Source organism: Dicentrarchus labrax, unplaced genomic scaffold (assembly GCF_905237075.1).
Source record: "Dicentrarchus labrax unplaced genomic scaffold, dlabrax2021, whole genome shotgun sequence".
Lineage (NCBI taxonomy): Eukaryota > Metazoa > Chordata > Actinopteri > Moronidae > Dicentrarchus > Dicentrarchus labrax.
The window spans coordinates 23,390,868-23,408,215 of NW_026136723.1; the positions used below are offsets into that span (position 1 = coordinate 23,390,868).

General features: G+C 40.0%; 2 protein-coding genes across 3 annotated transcripts; one reads left to right on the forward strand and one right to left on the reverse strand.

Moving 5' to 3' along the window:
- The first annotated feature begins 422 nt into the window (after positions 1 to 422).
- ints8 (integrator complex subunit 8) lies at positions 423 to 9,962 on the forward strand. Its single transcript, XM_051389889.1, has 28 exons — positions 423 to 579; positions 1,033 to 1,171; positions 1,325 to 1,499; positions 1,754 to 1,894; positions 2,108 to 2,179; positions 2,300 to 2,351; positions 2,570 to 2,749; positions 2,906 to 3,013; positions 3,102 to 3,251; positions 3,344 to 3,444; positions 3,617 to 3,758; positions 4,250 to 4,320; positions 4,520 to 4,695; positions 4,836 to 4,966; positions 5,183 to 5,293; positions 5,594 to 5,798; positions 6,138 to 6,259; positions 6,557 to 6,741; positions 6,860 to 6,893; positions 6,990 to 7,049; positions 7,226 to 7,287; positions 7,559 to 7,677; positions 8,140 to 8,243; positions 8,470 to 8,520; positions 8,692 to 8,765; positions 8,850 to 8,914; positions 9,018 to 9,061; positions 9,741 to 9,962. The coding sequence occupies exons 2-28, from the start codon at positions 1,039 to 1,041 to the stop codon at positions 9,855 to 9,857; spliced, it is 2,985 nt and encodes a 994-aa protein (XP_051245849.1). The 5' UTR covers positions 423 to 579; positions 1,033 to 1,038; the 3' UTR covers positions 9,858 to 9,962.
- LOC127357600 (G1/S-specific cyclin-E2-like) lies at positions 9,882 to 15,805 on the reverse strand. 2 transcript variants are annotated; one of them, XM_051389895.1, is made up of 12 exons: positions 15,376 to 15,805; positions 14,487 to 14,518; positions 14,324 to 14,381; positions 14,160 to 14,207; positions 13,844 to 13,980; positions 13,324 to 13,459; positions 12,754 to 12,900; positions 12,407 to 12,502; positions 12,170 to 12,304; positions 11,647 to 11,758; positions 11,263 to 11,420; positions 9,882 to 10,701 (listed from the first exon to the last, which is right to left on the reverse strand). In XM_051389895.1, exons 2-12 carry the CDS (start codon positions 14,498 to 14,500, stop codon positions 10,624 to 10,626), a joined length of 1,119 nt encoding a protein of 372 aa, XP_051245855.1. In that variant the 5' UTR covers positions 14,501 to 14,518; positions 15,376 to 15,805; the 3' UTR covers positions 9,882 to 10,623. The 2 variants fall into 2 exon arrangements, with proteins under 2 accessions (XP_051245855.1, XP_051245856.1); XM_051389896.1 differs by having other exon boundaries at positions 15,466 to 15,796.
- Between the last annotated feature and the right edge of the window lie 1,543 nt (positions 15,806 to 17,348).

A 17,348-nucleotide genomic window follows, 5' to 3' on the forward strand; every position in this document is an offset into this window, starting at 1 on the left:
ATTTATTTCAGCATTTCTGCTAATAAAACTAAATTAAATTGTTATTTTTTTAAAGTTTTAGATTATTATTATTCAAGATCTAAACTTTGAAGACTTGAACACAAGTTATAGAGACATATAAGAAGGAGAGACAAAACTCATAATAAGTCTATATGATTGTAAAAATTGTAGAATTTTATAAAACGTTCCTAAAAATCAGGAAAACTTTCTTATTTATTTTTAATATTTAATAACCAGGTAATTTTAGTTTTTTTGACATGACAAATTCAAAAACTTTTAATTTCTAAATCACGACATTAACTCTCTCTTTCACGCGTATTTAACGTTATTAGTAAAAACCTAATAATATTAAATAATAAACGGGTTTTACGTCAGAGCATAAATACGCGCAGAAATGACGCGTTGTGTGTCTCCCTGGCGACGAACCGGAAGCGGAAACGCGGTGGCGAGATGGCGAAGCGCCGAATGAATTATGTGAGAATCAAACAGCCCGTGTAGCTGTACCAGCTTTTAATCTTACAGATTTTAGAGTTTATCTAGCTCCTATCTCCTCTACCTGTTCATTCTGGGCCTGTTGAGGTAAGTTTATCCGTCCCCGCAGTGTCCCGTTAGCCCGTTAGCTTCAGTGTTAGCTGGCTCCACAGAAAGGATTTAGTCATCAGTTGTGGAAGATTTATTTTAATAAATAAAGATAGCCTTACCTTAATGTAAATATATGTTGTATTCATCACTTTATTACATAAAATGTGTTATTATTTTGTTATTATTATTATTCCTGCATTAAAGTAAAAACCTATAACCAAATCTACCTTTGGGTAAAAATAAAGTAACCTTGAGCTCCTCCAGATGTTGACATTACAATCAGCTGTATTTAGAGGCTCAGCAGCACCCTGATGAGTGAAGTCATCCTGTGTGTAAATATGATATGTATTCATCCTTGAGTTGTTTGTTTTATTCCAGGACACTTAAACCCTTACTGTAGCTCTTTTAAAAGATAAATAACATACTTAAATCTTCCTCACTGCTCGCCAGGGGAGGATGAGTGCGGAGGCAGCGGACCGGGTAGCTGCTGTGACCAGCAGTCGGCCGAGCACACCTCTTCAGACTTCCTGGTTTGAGTTCCTCCTGGATGGCAGCCTGCTGGAGAAACACCTGGAGAGGTCACACCCAGGTCAGCTCAGTGATACTAACGGCCTCCTAATCAAATAAACCAAGTTATTAACAAGATTTCAAGGGTAGTCCGGTAATGCTGATTCTCCTCCATGATTAAACATCATGGTTGGATGTATTTGTTCATTCATAATGTGTTTGTGTGTGTCCACAGACCCGGCAGCAGTGCAGCTGATCATCCAGTTCCTGGAGCAGGCGTCCAAGCCCTCAGTGAACGAGCAGAATCAAGTGCAGCCTCCAGCAGACAACCGCAGGAACCGCACCCTGAAGCTGCTGGCACTGAAAGTAGCTGCGTACATGAAGTGGGATCTGGATGCTCTTGAGAAAGGGTAAGTGTGTGTGAAAGACTCTTTAATCTTATAATAACGTGGAGGAAGTCAGTTTAACATAAAGCTTTCATGCACGCTTTCAGAAATTTGTTTTGTAGAGGATAATGCGATCCTCAGGGTTCCCACTTGTCCTGGAAAATCTGGAAATTTGGAGACTAGTTTTCCAGATGTGGAAACACCTCAAAATTAATTTATCAAAATTACCCAAATATCCTGGAAATAATCTGTTGTGATTTATCCTTCTGTCCTGCCAGTTTGACCATTCCAGTATTAAATATGTTACTGAACGAGCTGCTGTGTGTGAGCAAAGTGCCGCCAGGTGTGAAACATGTGGACCTGGACCTGTCCACTCTGCCTCCTACTACAGCCATGGCTGTCGTCATTTACAACCGGTGGTGAGTAAACACACACGATCCTCTGAGGTCAGACACACCAGTAAGACAGCTGGTCGGCAGAACGAAGCGATGCACTGTCCTATCTCAGAATGAACTACTGTAACTCTGAAATGGAGTAGGAATATAGATGAAAGGGGATAAACTGCTTAAATAGAAAGAATAACAAAGAATTGCAACTGTTTTCATGTTTAATTCCTATTGTGTCTGTCAAAGGGCGATCCGAACCATCGTGCTGAGCAGCTTTCCAGAGAAACAGACCAAACCAGGACCTCACCAGATGAACATGTAAAACCTGCTCCTTCCTTCCTGTTACCACACTGTAGAATTTTTAACAGAACTAAACTTACTCACGCTGATCTGAAACTTAAAGAGCATAATGAATTATTTTCTTGTGGCCTCTCCTAGGTTAAGTATTGTGCAGCAGGAGAAAGAGATGACTGATAACATCCTGACTGTGGTGAGTTAACATGTTTTTTTTAATGTACTAAGTCTAAATTCTCAAACAGTGTCATTAAATATACTCTCTCTGGGCTGTCCAATAAATTTCTGTGTGCCAGATAGTTTTGATTTTCATAATATCTCATGCAGTAATCCCTGATTCGTCCCTATTCGCAGTCTAAGAAATTGTCTTGTAAGTGAATTGATCAAAATATACTTTCTTCCTGACGCCCTCAGCTGAAAGAGCAGGCGACCGACTCCATCAGTGTCCTGGAAGGAGCTCTGCAGCTGAAGAAGGACTTCTACGTTCACACCCTGAGGACTCTGGATCTGCTGGCTGCTGATGCTGCTGCCAACGGGGAGACGGAGTCCTCGACTGCTGGACTTCGCATCAGTGCCGATGAGCTGCACTGTCAGGTTAGTGGACAACACAGTGCTGTCTCGTTGGGATTCATTTTTTATGCTTCTGAATGCAGATTACATCAGCGTGTGCTTTGCAAACTTTGCATATACTTGTGTTTCACTGGGCGAGCGGAACACATAACTGGCCTAATTTGTATCTTTGTGTTTCAGGTGCATTATGATGTAGGATGTATTTTCTTCCAGCAAGGCTGCACAGACCAGCCTGCCTATCAGAAAGCCCGGGATCACTTTAGACAGACAAAGGAACTGTTAAAGAAGGTATTTCTACTTGAAATTAACTTACACAAAGATACAGTGCTGTCCTGGAATTACAACAGTTTTCCTCAAATATCTTTATATTTTTCAGCTGGACTCGACTGTCCACGTTCACCTGGATGAGAAACGTCTGGCTGGCTACTGGAACGCCTGCAAAGCTTTGACTCAAGACTGTGACTCAGACTCCCAGACTACACCCTACGATCAGATCAACAGCCTGATCCGGGCGCACAGCTACCAGGTCAGAGCCGACGCCGCAGTAACAATGACGCTAAACATTTGTTTTGTAAAAATATAAACTCATTTATAGATTGCACTTCCTCTCTCTGACAGGCTGTTATTGAAGCCTTCATCAAAGACAACGTGTCCCGCGTTTTGCCAAACAACTTCAGACGGTCTGTTCTCAGGGAGTTCCTCTACAAAGTCCAACTAGGGTAAGTCCACAATCAAAACTAATTCAAACATGACATGCATTGTAACAATGTACAGCTTGTATTCACAGGTTGTCACATAGAGATACTCTGATATTAGTTTGTACTGCAGACAGTCCAGTTCGATTTCTTTATCAGCGCAACCACAAAAAAATCTGTTTCTAACCCTCTGCAGGGAGTCGGGTCTGGACGAGGTTTGCCACAAGCTGTGTGTTTGCAACGCCGTCCGAGATGCTTTGGAAGGAGAAGTCCTCAGTGTGTGTTTCCAGCAGCTCCTCCTCAAACCCAGTAGAAGAACTGTCGACTTCATTTTAGAGGTACTCACCTTCACCTTCTGTGTGTCCTTTGAGAATCTCGCAGGAGAAATTCATGCTTCCAACGACTTAGAGCTTCAACTGATAAATGTAGCAACAAGGAACTTTTTTTGTTTTGTGTCGATTCTGGCAGCCCCTGTGGACAAAAGTAGTAATGTTTCTACTGCCTTGTTTCATTGATTTCAAGGGGAATCTGACTGAATCCAACCGGGTGGCAGGCATTAAGAATAAATATATAGAAATAGCCAATCTTTTCATCGATGGTCTTGTATACTTATGTACGTCATATAGAGGCATCAGTATTAAATTGAGAGTTTTATAACCAAGTCTTAAGTCTGACTTTGTTACTGATACATCCATCTTTCTGCTTAAATAATGTAAATAGGTTTCATGAGAAAAGGTTTGAGAGATGTTGAGTGTGTAACTGGGGACTGACCTGAATGTTTCTCATGATGTTAAAATTAAAGCTACTGCATGTTTTCTTTGTCCTGCAGGTGTGCACACTTTCGCTGGAGAAAGACCGTCCGTCTGAAACATCCAGGAAACACATGGCCAATTTTATGAAGTGAGTGATGGCAAATACAGTGACCCCCGACTCTGTTAGGTACAACAAATGTCAAGGAGGTTTTCTTTAAATTATTCCACACTGGTGTACTAGCTGAAGTGTCAATAAAACCTTTATAAAAGAAATCTCAGAACCTACAGCTGGCAATGTACCCTAATCATTACAATATATTTTAAACAATTCTGTTCCTGTCCTGCAGGACTCTGTGTGAAAGCTTAGAGGAGCTGCCTCTGCTGTTTGTGGTGTCGTCTCATAAACTCTTCATGGAGCTGCTGAAGGAGGAGGAGAGGAAGGTCCTGATGGAGCAGATGAGGAAGAGATCGGCCACAATCAACCTCAGCGCCAAGCCTTTGCCTTCTTTCTACGACATTCCAGGTACAGCGCTGAGAATATCTTATAGATACTATCGCTGTCACTGAATAATATGTATAATTTAACTGTTTGTTGCTGGTTATGAAAACGCACGTGTGCTCTGTGGACCTGGCTTTGATGCATTTTGCTTCTCCCCTACGCAGCTTCAGCGAGTGTGAACATTGGGCAGCTGGAGCAGCAGCTCATCCTCTTACTGGAGCCACGAAGGATCAGACAGATCCTCATCGAACTCCACGGCATGGCCGAACGACCCTACTGGAGGGTCAACAGTAAGGTCAGAGGTCAAAACATACTATACTGGAAGAGCAATAAAACTCAAGTGCATTTAAGATTTTGTATTTTACCTTAAAAATATATATATATATATATATATATATATATATAATAACCCTCCTATTAAGAGATTCACTTAACATTCACACATTGCCAAAATGTTAATCTTCAGTTATAATGAAATATACACTGAAATAACCTTTGTTTGTGTGTCCAGTGGGAAGTTCCTCCAGACTACATTAACGTGATCCTCAGCATTAAAGACAACCTGACAAAGGACCTGGTTTACATCCTCATGGCCAAAGGACTCCACTGCATATCAATAAAGGTGCGCTCATAAGACCAGTTCTCAGAAATACACATAATGGAAAACAAAACAATTGGTGGATAATGTTTGAGCTCTTTGTCTTGAGGTGCTGTTGACTATTTTATTTCAGAAAGATCCAAAATGTTGAATAAGCTAGTTCAGCTTAATTAACATTAGCATGCGACATTTTTAGCCACAAACCTTTAAACCTTAACTGGTACAAGGGCATCAACAAGTGGTACATCAACCTTATTACAACAGTTCTAAGCAGTGAGAGGTAGAAATATTAAATACTTGGATGGTGTTTTTCTGTCGTCTCAGGACTTTGCCCATGCACGGCAGCTTTTCTCAGCCTGCCTGGAGCTCGTCACCGAGTTCTCCCCGAAGCTGAGGCAGATTATGCTGAATGAGATGCTGCTGCTGGAGGTCCGCGCACACGAGACGATGGCGGCAGAGGGCAGCAAGGAGCGACCACCCCCCGACCTGGTCAGCAGGGTCAGAGGATACCTGGAGATGAGGATTCACGGTGGGTGGATGGAGACACTGTGGCCTGGTCTTTGTCTGCCTGTAATTTGTTTTTAATTAACTGATTTTGGGCTGTGTGTTAAACCATGTTACTCTGGTGCTGCAAGCAAGAGTTATTTGGCACTATTTGCTCATTATAGATTAATACTGCAGTGGAATAAGGAACTTTTAGAACCCACAGAATATAACACACCTGCTCTGCCCATAATATTGGCTGTAAAGTTGACTTTACAAGTTGTTAATATTAGTAACCCTGATTTAACATGAAATACTGAAAACGGCATCAAAATATATTTTTCAGACGCACTAAATTACGTGATGTCCTTGTCTTTGTCTCCAGATCTGCCTCTGCGTCAGGTGGTAGGAGAGGAGTGTGTCGCCTTTATGTTGAACTGGAGGGAGAACGATTACCTGACTCTGCAGGTGCCACCATCTCTGGTGATGAACAACCCATACATCAAGGTACAACGTCTGTTTTTAAGCCCATTACTACCTCATTGTGGCAGCTCCATAGACTGTCTCTTACACTTACATTAATAGCCAACATAATATCTAAACTACCATGAAGCAAGCAGGCATGTTTACAGTTAGTCGCTTTCAGTACAGAAAAACATATTTGTCATAATTCAGTAAACATTTGGTTAAAAACAAAACTCTGTGAGACTTTCCAATGATCCACTGGGTCTGGGATGGTTGAAAAGGTCAGGACTGTTGTGGTTTTCACTTGTTCTATTCGTCCCCTCTGTTTCCTTCTGATAGCTCGGTCAGCTCCTGGCTTCAACATGCAAAGAGCTCCCAGGTCCTAAAGAGTGTCGCCGCACAGCCAAGGAGCTGTGGGATGTGGTGGTGCAGATCTGCAGCGTGTCCATCCAGCACAAGAGGAACAACGACGGCAGAGTGGGCCTCATTAAACACAGAGAGTCCTCCATGGGCATCCTGCACCGGTACGCTGCAAACATGCCTACAACCTCTTCAGACTTTATAGTGTTTACAATAACAAGCTGTATACAAGCAATACACAAGTGCTCATTCTGGTGTATTTTCATTGTCCAACCCACTTAGGAGCAAATTCATCACTTTCATCAAGAAACTTAGAGTAAGTATCCAATAAAGCAAACTTAAACCCACTGTGGATATATTCCATTTTCCCTGGATGAGGTGTTATTGATGGGTTTCATCTTATTTCCCACAGGAGCCGTTGGTGTTGACAACGCTCATCTCACTGTTTGTGAGGCTCCACAGTATTGTGCGGGTATGTTTCTTATTTGAGCTGTCAGATTGTTTATGTTTTTACTGTACTGTAGTCACATAGATTATTCAACAGCAAAACAAGGGGCTAAAATGGAAAAAATGTCCACAAATACCATAGTATGACGTTCGGCTCATCTCATTCTCTCGTGGGAAACCAACTGTTTTCTCTTTCTTTAGGATGATATTGTAAATGAAGTGACAGCAGAACACCTCTCCATCTGGCCGTCTACTCTTCCAACGTAAGAACTTTTTTTTCTTAAAGGACCAGAGTAGTAGGTGTAGGATTTAATGGCATCTAGCAGTGAAGTTGCAACCATCTGAATACAGTTCAGCCTTCCAAACGCGCAGGAGATGTTTGGTTTGTCCGTTCTGGGCATTTGCATTTATTATATTTAATTATAGTCCATTTCTGCCAATAGATCCTCCTAAATGTTTCACACTAGACCTTTAATGAAATGTTAAAGATTTCTCAAACAAAACGTGACAATCGTTTGTGTGTTTGTCGACCAGCATACAGGCAGTAGATGTGGAAGCTGTGGCCGTGACGGTCAAAGAGCTGGTGTCCTGTGCCCTCACCCTGAATCCTAATAACCAGTCGTGGCTCATCACACAGGCCGATATCTACTTTGGTAAGAGAATCTAAGGAGACTAGGTTTTTCTGCTTTAATGATTTAGAACAACCTTGGTTTCGCATTGAAAAACTCAGGAGTGCAGGATTCATCAGGAGGACAGCTGCTGTACTCCAAACTATGTCTCTCTATGAACCTAGACTGTGTGTGTAGAAGACCACAGAACAATAATTAACATAAGATCCTGACGGATGCTGTCTGCGTTTGGGGGGGGGATTATAAATAATCTATAAAGACGCTGCTGTGCCTCCTTCGTAAATGTTCACAACTTCTCTATTAACTTCTGTTTTTATGACCCGGCATCCGATCCACAGATTAACCACAGTGCCTGTGGTTATAACTGCAAACACCGAACATCTGGCTGCTAAATTGGAGTTGGGGGAAAAAAAGAATAGCATAAACAACAGTTTTACCCAGAAGTCTGTTTGACTAAAACCTTTTCGTCTTTGTCTCTGTCTGTAGTGACCAATCAATACTCTGCTGCACTGAACCTTTACCTCCAGGCTGGAGCTGTGAGCTCAGACTTCTTCACTAAAGCTGTTCCCCCTGATGTGTACACTGACCAGGTTACTCACTGCTTTTGATCACACCTACATTCACAATGAACAGCAACAATTTAAAATTAGTTAATTACAAAATACTACATATTCTACGATCGCAGTACAACAATGTACAGACAAGAGAAACTTAACATACTGTAGTCACTGTGAATTGCAGTTTCAGTCCACTTATGTACCCTTAAGTGACATAAAAACGAATCAATCCTCTGATAACACTGACTGTTGTTTGCAGGTCCTGAAGAGGATGATCAAATGCTGTTCAATGATGAACTGCCACACACAGGTCAGAGCTCCAGTTCCCCTTTTTTAAGATAAAAATAATTATTGTACCTGCTAATCACAACAAGCTCTTGATGTCCTGATGGTGAAATTGTGTAACCGGTAAACAGTTTTCTGCATATGTGTTTGTAAATGTCAAAGTATAATAAACCTGATTGTCTCCCATTCTCATTAGGTTGCCGTTCTCTGTCAGTTTCTTCGAGAGGTGGACTACATGACGGCATTTAAAGCTCTTCAAGAACAGAACAGGTATGGCACGGCAAGACACACTGAACAGTAAAGACCAACAGCACTATTCTGAACATCTGACTTCATCCTCTCTTTTGTCTCCAGTCATGATGCCATGGACTCGTTCTACGACTACATCTGGGACGTCACCATCCTGGAATACCTCACACGTATCCTTTCTTCTCTTTCAGGGCCCTTATAGTAGAATAATTCTTTAAAGAAACCTACTGTTAACTACAATGTCCTTTTTAATTCTTCCTTGACTGCACTCAGATATTCACCACAAACGAGGAGAGACTGAGAAGAGACAAATAGCGGTAAGCAGTTCAAACACCACAGTTAACATTGTTTTTGGACAGAGATAAAACAGTAAAATGTTAAAGTTAAGGTTCATTATATCATGTTTAATATGAATTAACAGTAGCTTGTTGATTTGGAACCAGAAAAACTTTTCATGCATTTTCCAGATAGTTCACTGGGTTTTTAAAATAGTTTATTGTTCTCAGCTCCCACAGAAGCATTTAATCCTTCAGTTCATCTGAAATTCACGTTCGGTTTTAGTGTTCACATGTGACATTAGCACAGTAAGCATTCATTTGGTGATTAGCAGCTTAAGACACATCTAGGTTGCAACTGGGCTGAGATTAAGTATTATTATATAAACCTTGTTTCAAACGCATTTTTATTTTTTTAAAGTATATTTTAGGGATACACTGATACTCACCTTCTAATAACTGACATACCTCTCACGTCTTGGATGAGAAGAAAATAGACTGAGCTGCAACAAAACTGGCACAAAGGGCGAATAAATAACAAAAAGCTCTGCCAAGTTGTTATTTTAAGCAATATCTGCTCAGAATTTCCCCATCGGTCCCTCCCTACTATATTTCAGTGTATAGTTATGAGTCTGCTACACAAAAATGCTTGAGATCCCAGACAGTTGAACTTTTCAACCAAAAGGCTGCATCAGTTTCCTAACTCTCTGCTCTTCCTCAGGTAAAAGCGATCGGACAGGCAGAGCTGAACACCAGTAACCCAGAGGAAGTGCTGCAGCTGGCTGCACAGAAAAGGAAGAAGAGATTCCTGCAGGCGATGGCCAAACTGTATTTCTAGGACACATGTGAACCACTGTCAGACTTTTTTTTGGGGGGTTGGGAATGTATATTTTATTTTGTGGTAGAAAATAATCTTCTAAATAAATACAGTTGCTCATTTGTACACTTGGAATCAATTTGAATGAATTCTCTACAAAAAAAATCACTGACTATCCATTACCCTGAGTTAAACAATAGCTTGGTTATAACAGCATTGTAAAGATAACTGAGGCTCATGAACTGAAGAGTGTGCACTTTCCATTCTGACGCATGGCTTTCATCAGGGTTCATGAAAAAGTGTATACTCGTACTGAACATGAGGATTTCCAGTTTTTCTTTTGGAGATTAGCCAACAGCAGTCCACTCAAATTGTTTTTAAGAATAGATGCTGTTGAAAACCAGCGATTCAACTGATCCTGAAGCAGTCTTTAAAAGATTTTATCTGCTGACTGTACATATTAAATATGCTACAGATGTAAACAATTGCACATCACTTTCATTAATAGAACATAATTTCCTAGAAATGACACTTACAGCAAACATTGACACTTTTTTAAAAAACATTTTTCTTTTCTGAATTAAAAGCACCTTGTTGCTAAAAATCAAGAACAAAAAGCTTTGGCTAAGAGTCTTTAAAATATAGGCCCATTAGCCCGGGTAATGCATTCAGTGACAAACTGAAACTCCCATCCAGACTCGAGCCGTCTCCAGTAAACAGGTCTTTGCAGGACCTTAAACCCGTGTCCTCTTTGTCTACACTCACTTCAGTGTCTTCTTCTTGTAGTTCAGTGTATACAGGTTTTCCCTGTGCTGTTGGGAGGAGTGAGGAACTGGCTGTTCACCTCCTTTTTACTGGCGTAATCCTAAAACAAAAAGAGGTTTTAAGTCAGAAACCAATAAAGTAGCATCCCTGAAAATGTAACTTGGCTTTGAAGTTAAAAAGGATACAGCTCAAAGAAAAATCAGTCCTAATTCTGCTCTTCCTCCTTGTGTTCGGGGTGTGTACGGTATGCACAAACTCTCATTAAGCATGAAACTAGGGCCTAAAAATAAAAGCTGATTTAGGAAATATACTTATAAATGGAATATAATATTCATAGGGATGTTTTCATTAATGTGTAATCACCTGAAAATAGAAGTTTTTGTTATCTTAGGGTCATTTATTTTGGGATGAGAGGACAAATGTTTCAGCCTGTTCTACACCTTAATTAATGCAGTGATAATATCTTTAATACATCATATGTTTTCATTAAGGGTTGGCTTTGTTTGGGTGGCCAGACAGAAAAGAGAGCTTGACTGCGGCTGTAACCAACCAAATCACATGAAAACCTTTAAATCTTGTTCCTGAGGTTGAATGCTCTCATTGAACAGAAGCAGCAGCCAAATGAATGTAATGCAACAAGTAGAACAAGAAAAATACCAACCAGCATGGTCATGTAGTCTGTGTGCGTCTGGATGTTGTGCCTGTCTTCAGTCTTTATTTTGGCAAAATCCTTCAGTGTTGCTATGCCAAACCAGCCCATGGATTCAACATAGGGGGCCATCCAGTTCACACACAACTGGGTGGTGTCTTTTGACAGACCTGAACACACACACACAAAAAAAAAAAAAGATTTACATGCACTAGGTAACCTTCCTGTAGGTCCCACTGTGGTTCAGCTCATGGTATTTTTTGATCACGGTTATTATTAATATGATGATATAGTTTGTGCCATTAATACTAGAATACATAACTGATGACTTAAATACCATAATTACACATATATTATATTTACATTTCTACAAAACGTACCAATCCAAAATCTTACCTGAAACCTTTTCAACTGTTTCCGGTTGAATGAAATGGGAGAGGACCGAGGCCGCCAACACTCGATACTGGAAGTCCAGAGAGTTTATGTCGAGGATACACAGATCTAAAAGCTAGAAAAGCCAAAAAGGCAGAAGAGAAACAGCAGCATTAGTTATGAGTCAGACTTAAACTGAAGAAACTCATTCAAGTATTTATAAACTTCCTTCCTTTTATTATCTTTAAGTTGGGAGACGTAAGCAGATGACTATCATTGACCACAAGGAAACAAGTACTGACACTTGTCTAATTTGGTATGAGAGTGGATATAGAAAGATAACAGAAAGCTCTGATGGGGTAGCAGCGATGTCATAGTAGTGGAATCATCCAATAAATCCAATAAAACTGATAGAAATCCCTTTAGTGAAATGTTACATTTGTGTTGCAACCATGCCAGAAGGTTTCTAACTCAGCTTTGAGACAGAGGTTTGTGTCAGTATGTGTTCTTAAAAAAAAAAAAAGGAGACTACCCTCCCAAAACCTACACGTGTCATTTGTACATAAGCGTCCTGTGGAAACTGCGACTCCAGCAGGTCAGAGTTGGTGTTCATCGATGCCATCTGGAAGTAAAGCTTCAGCCAAGACACGGCTGTTTCAGGACAAAGGTTCCAACGCAATGCCTGTAACACGGGTAAAGCAGAATTACGCAAAATTAAAGCCTCCCTATCAATTGATAATCAATCAATAATGAGTTAACGTGGCCACACTTGTAATAGTATTACCTTTAAAATAATTAGCTCCATCTGAAGAATCTCATCTTCATAGTAGGTCCCTGCAGTCACATAGGCCATCTGTGAGAGCTTTGGAGGACAGGCTTCCTACGAGGAAACCAGGCACAGACATATGCATTAGAAAATGTTCACATTAAATACCATCAGGATCAAAGAGCCTGGAAAACTCTCTCAACTGCAATAGGGAACTATGAGGTTAGTCTTCAAAGTATATTAAGATGTGTATTTTAAGTGCAAATTGAATTTAGGTTCTCTAGTTGAAGGTGTCACAGTACACTTTAATTTAGTTTGAATGATTTGGGGGAAATGAGACCTGATCCCTGCCCATTCTTCCTTACCTCCATCTTTGATGCTATAAAAAGACAAGTTATCCCGATGAGCTGCAGCATGCCCTTTTCAATGTTGTTCTGGGTCAACATGAACCGGTCAAAGTAGTCCTGTGCCAGGTAGAATGTCTGCCGATGAAGAGTATAGGCCTCACTCACCTGAAATCAATGGAACAGACAAAATATAAAATAAAAAACTTAAATCCTTTAAGTTTAAGTAAATCCTTTTTTAAATGAGGGATCTAAATTGAAGTGATCGCATGATTGTATTTTAAACTTTTGAACTGATGCTGCTTGTGTCAAGCATACTGGTTTAATATAGATCAAACAGGAAATAACTCATTTGGTTGTGGCAGCCACAGGATCTAGAGTTGTGTACATTGCTAATTATACATTGATACCATGAAATGATTGTGCTGCTAGAAATCTGAATAAAGAAACTTAAAGCAAGGGTGAATGTTTAACTGTAAAAAATATTTTAGTGAGCATGTGTATTTAACCTGTTTACTTTAGTTCAAGCACAGAAACAATAACTAACTGAAACACGTGCAACATAAATTTGAGATGCAGTTGAAGACGCACCTCAATTAACCAGTCGAGGAGGATGGATCTCATTCTGGGTTGTATTCTGGGGTGTTTCTGTATGAAGCTCTTGCTGTGTCTGTAATTCTGCTCCTTGCAGACCATCTTCACCCACACGTCTTCAGCAGATCCCCACCTGTAACACACAGAGAACGGAGATACAATTAGTCGAGTAATCGGTCCTAAGAAAATTAATCTGCAGCTATTTTGATGGCTAATTAGTTAAGGCTATTTTAAAGTAAAAAATGATAAACATTTGATTGTTCCTCTTTCTTAGTCTTACATAATAGTCAATTGAACCTCTTTTGACCGACTAAAAGTCCAAAACCCAAACAAGACACTTGTTATCTTGGGATAATGTGATGGACATTTTTCAGTTTTCTTGACATTTTGAAGATGATAATTGGGAGATTAAATGAAAATAACTTAATTTCAGCCACACAGAGAAACAGGTCTGGTAGAGGATGTCATCAAGAGACAACTGTGAGTCAACCGTGGGAGAATAATGTATGACAATCACCCAAGATGAGGCAGAGGTGATGGCCGAACCAAGGAATCTCCTGAAATGAGAACTTCATCACAGTCGACCCTGACTCCCTTCTCAGAAGCCGCGATGAGAATACAAGGCTTGGCGACACTTTCAAGTACCAGATGGTTCTGAAATGGAAAAATTGGGAGAATATTGAATCCAACATGTGTGTTAATACAGCAAAATGTTGGATACACATTTGTTTGGTTATTTTTGTCTCTCAAAAGACCCAAATTGGGGTTTTCAGGAATAGGGAGACTTTTAGTTATTTGTTTTTATTCCAATAAAATAAAAGAAAGGGACATACCTTCTCACACTGCAGCTTCGACAGGGGCTTTACAAATCTGTTGCTTTGCTGAAAAGATAAAATCAGACACAAGTTAAGACGTCAGCTCATCTTGAAAATACTTGACTATATAACCACTAATTAAAGATATGTGGTGTGTGTTAATGGTTTGTTGGGACTCTTACCTTAGTTACTTTGCTTTTGTGCCCTGGAGCATTCTCAGATCTTATCTGCAGGCGACCACTGCAAAGACATGAAACTGAACTCAACATGCAGCTGCAGATTTGAAACAGCCCGACAACCAACCACAAAACAATAATAAGTCACAAAGAACAAAACAGGTCTTACCTTCGTCTACTCATGATTGTGGCTGCTGCTGTCTGTTAAAAAAAAAAAAGGGGAACAATTTAAAAGCAAAATTAGTGTTCGTTAACAGCAAAACCGGGAAGTTAGCCCTCAGATGCAAATGATAAAAGGAGCTGTGGCCATCTTGGCTTGCACAAAAACATACTTCCATTCAAAACCAAGGTCGATAAAAACCCACAAACCCCGCACAGTTTCATGAATATTTAATGTGCCAACTATCAGGCCTCATCAAACGCGCCAACATGATTAATGAGCGCGTAAAATCACCTCTCTGCAGCCACAACCCGCCAAACTAATCGTTACTGATAAAACTTTGATCTGAGAAGCTGCACATCACCTATAGGAACAGTTTCTGACCTTAAACATGCTGCAGAGACGCAACGAACAGCACAAAGACATGCAGCCCCCCCAAAATACAGATACTCCTTTAATGCAGCAACAACAACAACAACAACAACAACAAAGGCCGAGGGAGGACATTTTGTGCAAAGTATAAAATGCTTTGATCGCAACAGTAACCACACAAACATCGATTATTAAACAACTCATCCGTTATTGTTTAATTGATCACAAGCAGCTAGCTTTAATCATAATAATCAGATATAATATAACTTTACGGGTGACCGACCCAGGTAGAAACACGCAGAGGAGTTGAAAGCTTTAGTTTACTTACATAAAAACTCAGAATATACAAACTCTGCTCCCTCACCAGAAAGAAACACAGGTTTATAAAAACAAACATTGTCCACAATCAACTGTAATCTGGCTAATCTTAGCTTGCTTTGACGCTACTCGACTGCGAGTTATTCAACGAAAAACCAGAAAAATAACAAACCGGCTGCGGTTTTAACAGAAGCACAAGTTTACATACCAGCACACGGAAGATGTAGCAGTGGTTGGGACGTGTAAAGGTGAAGCTACAGAGCTGGAGAGCACAGGTACACTGATGTTTGTAGCTTACCTTCCTCGGTTCAGAGCCCAAAATTAAACTACTTGGCGCTCGCGCCAACTGATGTTGGTTTGCGGCTCACTGCGCATGCGTACAAACGCTCCTGACCCCTACACGAGGTTACGACACGTTTAACTTAAAAGGTGAGTGTCAGCTGTTTGCGTTGTTATGTTTTATTTTCCTTTGTTTAGTTTCAACCGCCTTTCTTTAACCGTAACTATCTGAGCTAAAACTCACCAGATAAACCGTCGTTTAGTGCTAAAAGCAGATTAACGTTACTCCAATTAATTCAAATATTTGTCAGTAATATAATAATATTAAACAATACGTGTTTGTTGCTTTAGGACAGGCTTGAAATAACATAACAATCGCTTTCTTCTTTTGTTTTTGTCTGTTGTGTTTTCCGGTCCTCCTGTGATGGGCGGGGCTATAAAACCGGACAGCCAATAGGAGAGAGAGCTGAGTTGAGCGCGTGCTCCTGGAACAGGATGTAAACAAAGCAGGGGAGCTGTCAGAGGAGTGAGAGGAGTGAGAGGAGGGGGTCGCACTGGAGCCGCCCTCCTCACTTTGACCAGTGTTTCTGAGTAGTGTTCGTGTTCATATGACACACAGTGTGTGTTTGAACTGAAAACGAAACAACAGCCACATTTGTTTCACTAAAAGACTCTACAGAACTCTTTGGCCTAAATATGCTCCACCACTTGAAGTAATGTCGACCCCAACTGGTTAAAAGTAGCTTTAGGTTGTCAAGCTTATGTATAGTGATGTATTATACTTATTCAGGAATTAAAGTTCTCAGGCACTTTTAAATTTTAAATAAATGAGGCATTGACACTAATATTTTTTAAGGGTAACATTTAGAGGATCTACTGGCAGAAATATAATATTCATAGGTATGGGTTCATTAGTGTATATTCATCTGAATAACACCTTAGAATAAGGCGTTTTTATCTACAGATGCCGCAGATGCCGTGTTTCTACAGTAGCACAGAACGGACAAACCAGACAATGACAAGTTTTGCAGCCACCGTAGTTTCTCCTACACACCTCACAGCCCGATCTTATTCCCAGGTCGCCAAGAAGCAAGAGGTGTCCAGTGCTTCTAGTTTCACACTAGAAGGATGTTTTTACATTCATCTTGCTGAGCACAGAGAAACTTTCCACTCGTAGCAAGATGAATGTAAAAACATCCACAGCGAAGCTCAAACATTCGACTGCAGGACCAAGAAGACAATTTTTGTGTCAAGGGGGGACTTTAAAAGACCAGTGTGAAGTATTTAGTGGTATCTAGTGGTGAATTAAACTAACTGGACACCTCTTGCGTGTGATGATCATTCTTAATGAGGCAGAAGGTGTAGGTGACTTTTTAAAGATTTTAATGTGGAAATTATTTTGTATTTGATTTTTATTTTTAAGATTATATTTTTTAGAGGAAAAACATTATTGTTCCAACCAATTGCTACTACTTGTATATGACCTAATGCATGTCTGGAGGGGATCTTAAAAGGGGAAAAGACGGTTCACATGACATCATGTATCCTGTTGACAAGTGCACATCCTATATTCAGTAATTTCCTTAAATTAGAACACAAAACATCTTCCTGCATTTTAAGTCTGAATAATTTGGTAGTTTTAAGATAATAGTGACTGTGCTCTACTCTGATCTTAATACCACAGCAGCAATTTAATTAAATTAAATGTTTGTACATTTTATTAAAGGAATACAAAGATTTGCTGCTTAAGTGTCCATGGCACATACAACTTTACAAATCTTAATGTAAATTCCAATTTAAAGACAAGGTAAATAATTAGTACAATATGCTTCTGATGCAATACAATTATTTATATGTGATGATATAATGCTGCCTTTTAATTGCATATTAAAAATAAGTTGT